Genomic DNA, 12396 nt, shown 5'->3' on the forward strand with positions numbered 1-12396 from the left:
TTCCCAGCTATGCAATTTATTTAAATCACCACACGCCCAAAACAGTCTACTGGCAAACGTACTATCGAAAGGTCGTCATGTTAATAGAAATATTGATATTTGTAGTCACTTTTTTGATAGCGTATGTAACATGGAAACAAAAGAAGGTACACGACTTTTTGCGCGAGAGAGATGTGAAGTTTGTGCCGGGATACCCCCTATTTGGGAACACTTATGGCAGTTTAATGGACAAAAAACATATTGTGGACGAGCTTATTGAGGCGTATAACAAGTTTCCTGGAGAAAGGTAATCATCATCATCATCTTCAGCCATGAGCCATATAAATGGATGTCTGGATGCTGAACATAGGCCTCCCCCTATGATTTCCATAATGACCAGTTTTTAGTAGCCTGCATCCAGCGCGTTCTTGCTACCTTTATGAGGTCGTCGGTCCTATCCGTCGAAGAAAGGTAAGCGTATTGTAAAAATACTGTAGTAAAACGATAGTTTCTATCCTGGTTGTCTGGCGTCCAAATGTACTCGTAAATCCTGCGTATACATACTCGTAAGTTGCAATGAATGAAACATGGGATTAGGATTGGTCCCATAACCAGATATGTATAAGCGAAGACCTCCTCGTTGGGAGAGTACCTACCCAGTAAGTAACCTTGTTCACGTAACAAAACTTCAACGACAACAAATCGCTGAGTTGCGATCCTATTGAGTAATCGTTCTATCGAAATGACCCTTGTGAATACGTATTTAGAACTGTTTTTCAATGGAACGACTTCTGAACGTCAACGAGATCTTGACTGTCAAAATATCTATCCAGTCATGCCAAAGGTCCTATCCAGTCTCTTTAAAGTAGAAAGGGTCGTGCTCCTACTATGTGAGCGTACTTCACTTAATCTAGTATAGAAAACCAGACGTAAAATGTTATTTTCAATATGATCCCACAACCTGTTTGATAATAAATCTGTAGAGCAAATAGTAAACAGAGTGTCCATTGGATCCCAGCCTTTATTCCCAAAGAAATACCAACCTTATCACATTTATTCAGAGTTCAATGTAAACAGTGAGAGCCAGGCATTTATATCAATTTATTCAAATCAACACACGTCCAAAACAGTCTACTGGGAAACGTACTAACGAACGGTCGTCATGTTAATAGAAATATTGATATTTGTAGTTACTTTTTTGGTAGTGTATGTAATATGGAAGCAAAAGAAGGTGCACGACTTTTTGCGTGAGAGAGATGTGAAGTTTGTGCCGGGATACCCCTTATTTGGGAACACTTATGGCAGTTTGATGGACAAAAGGCACAATGTTGATGAGCTTATTGAGGTGTATAACAAGTTTCCTGAAGAAAGGTAAGCGTAATCTAACAGCACTGCAGTAAAACGATACAGTATCTATCCTGGATGGGAGTCTGGCGTCCAAATTTTAGATCCTGACTACAACGAACAAGATGGGATTAGTCTATTAGTCGAATTTAACACTTTCCCGTCCAGACACAATAGAAGTTTAATTTTTATGATTGCTTAGCAGTTCACTGAACAGGAAAGAGTTAAGCGTAGAGATTTGGGAGTAGATATAGGTCAATTCCTTACTTTGCCTCTAGTAACGTAGAGGGTTGTGCTTCTAAAGTTGATACTAAATAATCCGATATACCTACCTAAACGTAGTCTTCGAAAACTTAAAACAATGTTGGTATAAAGATCCCCAAAATCTCTTAAAATTGCAGGTATGTCGGCTTCCTCGAAGGGTCAAACCCGGTCATAATAATCCGGGACCCAGAGATCATCAAGAACATCACAGTGAAGAACTTCGAGCACTTCATGAATCATAAGGAGTTCTTCCCATCCAATGAGGACATCTTCGGGAAGAGCGTGTTTGTTATGAAAGGTAGAATAGATTAGAATATAAAATCTTTATTTAAGGCNATTTGCTGTCTAGTGTATTATAAATTGATTTGTGATACCTTCTTCTTAGCACTAACCATAAATTATGTTTGTCTCGAAGCACTGGTAAGGCTCAAAAGAAAAGGAGGCATGTAACGAAAGGAAAGGATGCGCGATGCCAAAAGAAAGGGCGTCCACAGAAAACCAGCTTCTTGACATGCCCTTACATGTTAAATTCTGAGCGGGAGCCTACTGGCGCAGTGGCTCAGTAATTGTTTTTCTTGTATTGTTGTTGTTTTATATACAACATACTGTGTCAATAAAGTTTTTCAATTTCTATAATCTGACTATATGACACTAGCAGCCGCCCGCGACTTCGTACGCGTGGATCCCGTTTTACCCCCTTAGGGGTAGAGTTTCGTAAAATCCTTTCTTTTTTCTTTTTTTTTTTAATTTATTTAAGGCAACATACAGTCATGTACAATCAATAGTTCTATAGTAAAGATGAATATGATTAAAGACCAAATTAGTGCCTATTTATAGCTATTACAATATTGGTTACAAATGAGCCACTCTTAGGACTAAAATTTTTAACAACAAGCCAAAACCTAGTGCACAGACAACGGCATATCGAGCCCAACCACTATGGAATCTTATGTAGTTGTAATATACTCAACATCAAATAAACNTACCTACTTTAGCAGAAATACCAAGCCTTAATAACAAAGAAAAAATATATTTTTGTGCCAAAAGGGCGCCCACTCAGCGATAATCGAGACACGCATGAACGCGGGCCAGACACTGGTTTTCATTCTTCTCCTTTTTTATGGCAATTTCTATGTTTTGGAAACCATGGTTTCCCTTCAATGTCACGTGTGCTAGTTCTTATTTGCTAGAACGCTCTGATTTCAGGAACTACTGGCCCGATTTGAAAAATTATTTTTGTGTTGTATAGCCCATTTATCGAGGAGAAAAATGTTGCAAAAACGGGAAATTTATTCAAACTACTTTTACGCGCAAAGTCGCGGGCATAGCTAGTTTACTGATAAGACGAAATGTATTGTCTTAACGCATTGAAAAGTGACCTTGACTCCACTTGAGGACCTTCCTCAATTGGACAGATCTGATTGGCTGTTCCCCAAGGTCACCGCGGAGTGTAAATTCGGGACCATCCTGGGCTAAAGTCAATTGGTCTATTACTGAGGTCATGGAGCTAGAGAATTGCCTATAGGACAAGTAAATAAAACTATATTCTAAATCTCCACTAACAATAGAGAAGTCAGAAAATGCTCTTAAAATAATAACTATAATAATGCATGGTAGTTGGCATGAAGGAATGACAGTTATAGTGCGACAAGGATATTTGTATGTAGGATGATTTAAAATGTCACCAGGGTCACTATCGAAAGATGGACTGACTATTTTAGGTATTGATGTAATTATACGAATAGTGTCTGCTGGTCCATTTATGGTACTTTTTAACTATTTTAACCAAATAAAACTTCTGTGACCATTATTTATTATCCTAATGCACAATTAAAATAATTATAACAGAATTCAAGTTCACAAGCTGATAGTGTCAATGGCTTGTTATCAGCTGTTGTTGATAGTATTTGTTATTGTTATTAATAATCGTGTTAATTGACAATTAAATCCGTATTGTTTGTTTCGATTTGCATCTGTTTTCAATTGAAATGACGAAGTGAAAACATTTATTTTTCTACGAAAAGAGAGACTCTTGTGACAAACACTTTAACTTCGGTGTTTACAAACATTTTGATATTACAAAGGCAACCGGTTCCAAGGTTATCGGATATTGGGCAACTAAAATAATTTTGATGAGTAGTACCTAATTAGAATTTAGTCAAGTATTTTGGTTTTGTACACAAACGTATCCGGAAAACCATCAAAAATAATGACTGTAAAACAAAAACTCCAACTAAGCTATTTCATGCAATTTTCGTATGTGTTTGGTTTATAATTTTTGCATCGCTATTCATTTTTGTTCTTGTTTCCAAGTACACTCGACAGCAAATAAATCGAACCACCCGCGACGCGAACTTTAAAGATTTTCTTTTGACACAATAATGGTGCCCCAACAATATTGGTGTTATTTGAAAGCCCAATAAATATCCTTAAAGAAAAACACATTTAATTTCTTAATAAATGATTAACATATACCATAAATGTGACTTGAAAAAAGACCTCACTTTGGGCTCACCTCTGGGATCAATTAGACCAAATTTTATGGTTATAAAACCAAATAATGATCACACGTGTCCTCTTTAACAGATGGATGGCGATTAATCCCAACTTAACAGTTTTATAGCCATAAAAGTTGGCTCAAGCGTAACTATCTATTTTTTGAAGAAGTGACTCTAGATCCTTCTAAAGAAACATTTTTGGGGTAAAAACCTTTCCTATAATGAAATGAAGTTTAGAACTAGGCTTTTGAATGGTACCAATATTGGTGTGAAGTGGGGATGCATACGTTTGAAAGTGCTTGTCGCGGGTGGTGCGATTTATTTGCTGCCACAGATATGGATTAGAGTAGATGCAGCAAGTTGATCGTCAAAGCGTGCCATTCCGATATGTCCAAATGGACATACATGGTCGAGTGATGTTCATGTAATCCGATTACAACAATCGGTTACGATGATTTTACGAGGACAGTAGTACGAACACGGTAGAAAGAAGAAATTATTTACGGATTGAGAATTGTAATTAACAGCACAAGTAACAAATAATTAATTAGAATAAAGTAGCAGTAGAAGAAGTATAAAGTAGCATTGTTTTTAATACATATCCTGCGATGTACTCTAAGAGTTAAAACCATGGTCCGTGTATGTGGTGCACTCATACCGATCACAAGGAACCGTACTTACTTTTATAACAATAAGACACACACTGATCCATGTATTCATGCACTTGACCAATTTTTGTCTTGAAATGCTGGTAGGGTAAAAAAAATAACGAGATTTGACGATTTGTAAGAATTAATTTATTTAAAAAGGTAAATAAAGATGTTTTTGGTTTTGTATTTAAGAAATTATCAGTTTTATCGGAATTAATTAATTGTCGAATCGAGTCACACGATATCTTTCGATGACTTTGCGAATGCAGTACGATGATACGATTATTTTTACGTTGCGGCAATCACTAAAATTCGCTAAAATGACACTAATGACGTTTAAAAAGTGGCACGCTCGGCTTCATACAAATTTTTTCACATGCTGCATCTATCTATATCTGTGCTTCATACAAACGCTTCGTCTAGAGATAGGCAAAAATCTTATGTCATTAGTGTCAATTTTGTTGGGGAGTGTAGACAGTGAAGGCGATTTCCCGAAAGTAGGGAAATTTTAAATCGTTTTTAATTATTTTATAATTAACAAAAACAAAACGCATCATGTACTTACTTATTTATTGAATTCAAAGTACCTACCTAATAACAATAAGATAAATCGACGATATTGTTTTCTTTCAAAATGACCACAAATCTGCCAGACAAAAAATAGTGGAAAATTTAGCGATTATTACGATGGTGCGATTTTTATTAGTGGATTTCTGGTGGTTTTAGAGGTCAATTCTGGTGGGGAGCTTGATACTTCGTTGGCAACACTGCTTGGACAATCTCAATCAGTCGCGCGGTGGCGCTTACGGAGGACGGACGCGTGTCAGTTTTTTGGACGTGACAGTTCGCGATTTGTCAATAATTTTGACAATGATGAATTTGATGAGTCACAGTATAATAATATCAGTGTTACTAGAGAAAGCTAAAATATTTGATAATTAAGAATTATCAATTTTGTCTACCTATTGAAATTTAAATCGTTCGCATCCTTTTAAACGAAGACTCTACTCATGATACATAGTAAATTCCTTAAATATGAGACAAAANTAGATTCTTCTAAAGACACATTTTTGGGGTAAACACCTTTCCTTTAATGAAATGAAGGTTAGAACTAGGCTTTTAAATGGTACCAATATTGGTGGGAAGTGGGGATGCATACGTTTAAATATGCTTGTCGCGGGAGGTGCGATTTATTTGATGTCGAGTGTAGTTACTTTTTGCAACTGAAATATATGTAGATATAGGTCCGACATGCCGTCAGTCGGAAACAAAATAAAATAAAACAGAAAAATAAATGAGGAACACAAAGATAGTGACAGATTGGAAAGCTATTCACTAGCCAAACTATTAATAATTAACTTTTTAAAAAAATAAAACCGACTTCAAATGCGTGAACACAAAAAAAAACTAAAAATTGCGTATAAAAAAGTTCATCCCCAATTTTCCACCCTTGGGGGTGAAATATTTTCTTCAAATTCGCATGAAACCACCCTTTTGATAATACCTATTCAACAAAAAAAAATCGTTCAAATTGATTTATAATCGGCGGAGATATTGCGTATAAAAAAGTTCATTCCCAATTTTCCACCCTTGGGGGTTGTTTTTTCTATTATTAAATTTAAATGGGACCACCCTTGAGGTATTACCTATACGCCGAAAAGAGATTTGTTCAAATCGGTTCATAATTGGCGGAGTTATCGCGTAACAAACATAGAAAAAAAAAAACATACGGGTCGAATTGAGAACCTCCTCCTTTTTTTTGAAGTCGGTTGAAAAGGACGGATTTGAGCTTTGATAATTTTACATTAAACAAATCAATTTCTGTGAAGTTTTTATTGTAAACGTTAGTGGAACGATACACGAATGAGTTACGAGTATAATTTTTACGATATCGCGGGGTAACGAAAAGTGGTTTACTACGTGAGGAGCGCACTGGCAGACGAACTCGGGACACAAATGACAACTTACTCAGTAGCATCGGGGAGTCGACTAAATTATTTAAAATTTTGTAAAGTAATACAATATCGAACATTTTTCGCCTGTTGCAAAGAGATAGCAAATTGTTATTTTTTAATGAATCTGTGTACGACTGATTTAGAATGTTTCGGCGATAATTTAAAGATTTCATAAAAATTTTTTGGACTCTTTCTATTCTACTAATGTGTGCTTCATAACAGGGGCTCCACACAGTGCTACAAAAATCAAGGAAAGATCTGACAAAAGAGAAATATATAATTTTGAGAGTTTCGGGGCGTTTGAAGGGTTTACTTATTCGTAGTATATAGTATAACCTAGATTTCTGAAAGCGGATGCCTACGTCATAACATCTAGTCAAATTTCATGCATGCCAAATTTCAGCCCAATCCGCCCAGTGGTTTGGGCTGTGCGTTGATAGATCACTATGTCAGGCAGTCACCTTTGGGTTATATTATATGTATATTTACATTTAATTAGATTTAAATTTTTAACATTCAACAGGTGAAGTATGGCGCGACATGAGGGCCACCTTGAGCCCGGCCTTCACGGGGTCCAAGATGAGACTGATGGTGCCCGCCATGATAAAAGTCAGCAATAACGTTGTGAATTACTTGAAAGGTACTTTAAAACTGTCAAAATTTTAAAACTATGTTATCATCTAAATTAGTTTTAAGAACTGTCTTGCTTTTCTTGACTCATATTCAACTATCTATTACCGCCACTTTGACTCTCCAATTTCGATTACGAAAAAATATTCTCGATTGAATGAAAGGACAAAGGTGACTGGGTTTCTTCCGTCATTTGTTTTCAGCACCAGACCATATGTTGTCCCGAAGTACCTAGTGGTAGGGCTTTTTGAGACGTGTTTAAGCGCCCTGGAAAGGACCTAAGTACTGAATAAAGGATTCAAACAGGTCTAAAACCTTCACCTGTTGTTATTTTTCGGGTTTTTCAGCCAAATGATGTCCATTGCTGGACAAAGGTCACTGTTTCAAATAGTCAGATTTTATAGATGCTGGCTACAGAGGAAACACAGCGAAAGAAACAACAAGTGACAATTGGGCATAGTACCAAAGGCATAGCTTACTGACTTTGTGAAAAATTCAAGAAATTAAATTAAATATCTATCTCTTTCAGAAACCGAAGGCGAAATCGTAGACGTTGACGACCTGATGCGTCGCTACGCCAATGACGTCATAGCTGCAGCTGGGTACGGTCTGGAAGTGAACTCCTTCGTAGACAAAACCAACGAGTTTTACAACATCGGACAGACCCTCTTCCAATTCGACTTAAAACAGAAATTGATATTGTTCCTGTTTCTGCATTGCCCTTCTTTGACCGAGGTAACTATAAAATTTCACTTTTGTCACTTAAATTAGATCTCATCAATCCTCTTGGTGTTTACTTGCATAGCATTGGATCTTTGCGAGATAAGATCTACTATAATGATTTTGGCAATGAATCGATTAGCAAGTAGTGTGTGTAGCTACATCATTCTAAAATGGCTATCACGAAAAGAATCGACAGGTCGAATACATAAGAGCTACTTTTAAACGACACAAAGTCGCTCACTTTAGCATAGTAAAAATGCGACTTAAATCTGCTAGTAGACTTTTAAAGTCTGATGATGATAATTTAGCTAAATTGATCGCTCTAAACTTAAGAAAAGACAGGAATGACTATATTAAAAGTTACAAGACCTAGTTCTTTAAAGTAGCCGCTAGGGGCGCTATACAATCTGTCATACATTTAATGTAATTTTTTTACGAACTCGCTAGCGAGAACACCTAACGTAAACTCATGGTAAGCACACTGCTTGCTATGCCATACTACCGTTACCAAAGATGATCAACATCATTTAAAAAGTTATTTTTTGTTCTCAGAAACTAAACATGACCCTGTTTCCACCTAAAACGGTGAATTTCTTCAGACACATCGTAACAAAAACCATGGAAGACAGGGAAAAGAATAAAATTGAAAGACCGGACATGATACAGTTGCTAATGGAAGCTAATAAAGGTTGGAAAATAATATATTTTTAAAATTAGCAAAATCTAAAATCAACGTATATCCATCTATATGGGGATTCCTAATAAAACCCCTACTATCCGTAGTAGGGATAAAGTTTTTCTTTCTGCGTAGATAAATTATTTGCTATAATTATGTGATTGGCTTTCACTATTGTCTTCTGATTGGTGCAGACTCAATAACATTGAAACTGATGTCGTAGTTCAAATGAGGGTCGGAATAGTACCGTACCACATGAACATTAAACTATTAAAATAGTTATTGATAAAATTATAATCTTTTTAGGAAATTTAAAACCAACACAAACCCATGAAGAAAATGATGTCGGGTTCGCAGCAGTGGAAGAAGTTCTTAAAACCGAAGGCGATGTGAGAAGTAAGTAATTCAGAATTAACATTATATCAGAAAGTTTTTTGAAAGAAAAAAACACGACAGGGATTTCCGTAAGGACCGGTCCTGCGCTGCCCGCATTAAGGTACTTCTCGCGACCTTCACCAAATCGTCGGTCCACCTAGTGGGGGCCTGCCCACACTACGTATCTTTAGCTCGAGGTATAGGTATTAGGTATCTTTAGCTTAACGGTACTATTAGTAACTAGTTCAATATAAATTACTAATTGTATATTTTTTTTATATTTTTTTCAGAATGGTCCCTGGACGACTTAGTTGGCCAAGTGTTTATATTCTTCACCGCCGGCTTCGAGACCTCGGCTTCGACCCTCGTCATGTGCATCCACGAACTGGCTCTGAACCCGAAGGCTCAGGACAAACTGCACGAAGAGGTGCTACAGTTTTCGCAGACGAAGAAGCTGACTTACGAGAACATACCAGCTATGAAGTATTTGGATTGCGTTTTAAACGGTACGTAATGTACGAAGAGCTGGTGTTTACAAATGTACCAAAGTTTTGAGTAAGAGAGTAGGAGAGAAAGAATAAAGGATGAAGAACACTTATCAACCCGGAAACGGATCGTAACCGTGTCAACTCGAGGCGGTCAGAATTCTTTGTATGAAACTCCGTCCGTACTGCAACGCACACTTATCCGCACCGTAACATAAACGCCTCGCCTCGCGATTGACAGCGCAGCGAAAGATGATAAGTACGGTGTTGATCCCTTTCCGGGTTGATAAGTGTGCTATGACCTTAATGGCTTAGGTATACATAAATATATCCTGCGATGAACTACCATTGGTAGATAGCGTATTGGTATGATATGACAAGTAAAACTATTTTAACAAAAGTAATAAGTAAGAGTTATGAAAATTTTACGAAATATTTCCTGTATTTTTCAGAAACATTAAGAAAATGGAGTGCTGCAATCTTTATGGACAGAACATGCGTGAAGCATTACGAGCTGCCACCACCCAGGGAAGGAGGGAAGCCATACCTCGTAAGTAATTTCTCTATGAGTAGACCAAAAAGGGACCTAAATGTAGTTTGCGTATTCAAACATTGCTATGAGGTCTGACAGTACGCGTGGACGCATAGGGCGACACACGAACCAATCACAGAACTCTATTCAACGCTGTGCGCTCGATTTGCTGCTTCACCTAGGCTGAGTTGCACCACCTAACTTTGACCGTAATTATAACGATAACCGGTGCTTTTTGTATGGAGTTTGACAGATTTTTGACGTTTGTCAAAGTTAAAGTAAGATGGTGCAACCCAGCCTTAAGCAAGCATCGTTTGTGAATACGGGCGTAAGTCTATCACAGAAGGTTTTATTAAAGTTTTGGACAACTCAAAACACTTTTGACCAAAATCATAGTTAAGAATTTTTTTATCTCTAATTTTTATGGGTTCCGTGAACTTCAATCTTCATTATTTTCAAGTTCATTTTTATACTTATTAGTATAAGCCCTTTAAGGAACTACGAGTAGAACATATGAAGTGACAAAAGAATCCCATATCAAATTATTTACAATTCTGACGTTTTTTATGGACTTCCAGTTGAAACCAGGTGACGTGGTGTACAACATGGTGAACGCGATCCACATGGACCCGAAGTACTTCCCTGAGCCCGATGCCTTCATCCCGGAGCGGTTCTCTGACGAGAACAAACACAACATTGAGCCCTTCACGTTTATGCCTTTTGGCATGGGACCCAGAGCTTGCATTGGTAGGTGCATTGTTCTTTGTCGCTACATTCTTGATAGAAACACCATGGTCACCTGGTTTGGTGACAAGCCTCACAACATTAATATACCTATATTTTCCAAAAGGTTACATAAACCTTTGTTTTTTCACCTATCATCCGCTTTGCAATGGAGAGAAGTCGAACTTTAACTTCGAAGTCCTATATCTTATCTTAAAGCTTACTTATACCTTTGTTTGGCACCTCTCATCCGCTTTACACTGGAGGGAAGTTGAACCTTAACTTCGAACTCCTCCTATGTTCTCCTGATTAATTTAGTTGAGAGTCCAATGACTGTTAACTTTCCCTCTGACAAACTTGACCTTCACTGGTTGGGTTTTTATTGGCAGTCAAGCTGTAGATCCTGGCTACACAGGAGTTGCAGCGGTGAGAACGTGCGATGGGAATAGTCCCCGTAAGCCTTACAACACAATTTGTTGCCATTTCTCCTGTACCTACTGCCGTATTGTATATTTAGCTTCCCGAAAGTAATATTATTATTTTCAGCTTCCAGATTTGCACTCCTTGAACTGAAGGTGCTAATGTACTTCTTAGTCCTGAATTTCAAGTTCCTGAAATGTGAGAAAACTATGGACCCCATCCGACTGGTCAACAAAGGGTTCCTAATTCGAGCAGCGGAAGGAACCTTCATCAAGTTTGAGAGTCGAATGTAAAAATTGAAAAATGTAAACTAATGTAACGTTAGGTTCCTATATTATTGTACTTTAAGCCTTAAAATTGTGTATCTTAGTTATTAAGTTTTATGCATTTTATGATGGTAAACATTATTTCAATATCATAAAACAAATTAACTCTTATGGAAAACGCTATCCCAGTTCCTACAATGCTATGAGATGAATTGAGAAATGGTCCTTACCTGTAATTAGTTTAATTTTATATTTAAATAAATAAAAAAATAAATAAATAAATATCCTTAGACATTTTACACTGCGCTTCTAGTCCCAAACTAAGCAAAGCTTGTACTATGGGTACTAGACAACGGATATAAACATACTTAATAATTTAGGTTAATTATAATAAAATAAAAGCCAAACATGAGTTACCAATAAACCACACGGTTAATTTAATATCGCCTTTTTATTTTAAAACTCAACTCTTTCGACCCTGACCCTTCTTGTCACGAAAAATATTTCGGTAACTATATGAGAGACTGAGTGCCCTTTCTAACAGTATCTCCGATAAAAATTTCCATTTCCTTACTTCTTATGTTTTTATTAGTTTCCAATTATTGTAAGTTTTGTTCTAAAGATAGGTTACCTTATTCATAAAAGACAAGGCGGTCTTTGATTTCATGTTATACAATTGATCTACAATCCCTACTAATATTATAAATGCGAAAGTAACTGTCTCTGTGTCTATCACGCTTTCACGCCTAAACTACTGAACCGATTTTGATGAAAGACATAGAGATAGCTTGAGTCCCGGGAAAGGACATAGGATAGTTTTTATCCAGGTTTTTGAAACAGAGACGCGCGCGATAAGGCTTTTCAAAAATGTGTTAT

The 12396-nt window shown here is 36.8% G+C and overlaps 1 protein-coding gene across 1 annotated transcript; it reads left to right on the forward strand.

Annotated features, from left to right (window-relative positions):
• The first annotated feature begins 1123 nt into the window (after positions 1 to 1123).
• On the forward strand, positions 1124 to 11953 carry LOC114350999 (probable cytochrome P450 9f2). Its single transcript, XM_028302023.1, has 11 exons — positions 1124 to 1350; positions 1725 to 1885; positions 7214 to 7330; positions 7850 to 8055; positions 8596 to 8731; positions 9026 to 9115; positions 9385 to 9600; positions 10032 to 10129; positions 10690 to 10858; positions 11381 to 11773; positions 11897 to 11953. Exons 1-10 carry the CDS (start codon positions 1142 to 1144, stop codon positions 11545 to 11547), a joined length of 1569 nt encoding a protein of 522 aa, XP_028157824.1. The 5' UTR covers positions 1124 to 1141; the 3' UTR covers positions 11548 to 11773; positions 11897 to 11953.
• Positions 11954 to 12396: the final 443 nt, after the last annotated feature.

The sequence above is a fragment of the Ostrinia furnacalis genome, unplaced genomic scaffold (assembly GCF_004193835.3).
Source record: "Ostrinia furnacalis isolate ACB-3 unplaced genomic scaffold, ASM419383v2 OfSCF1066, whole genome shotgun sequence".
In the NCBI taxonomy this organism is placed as follows: Eukaryota; Metazoa; Arthropoda; class Insecta; order Lepidoptera; family Crambidae; genus Ostrinia; species Ostrinia furnacalis.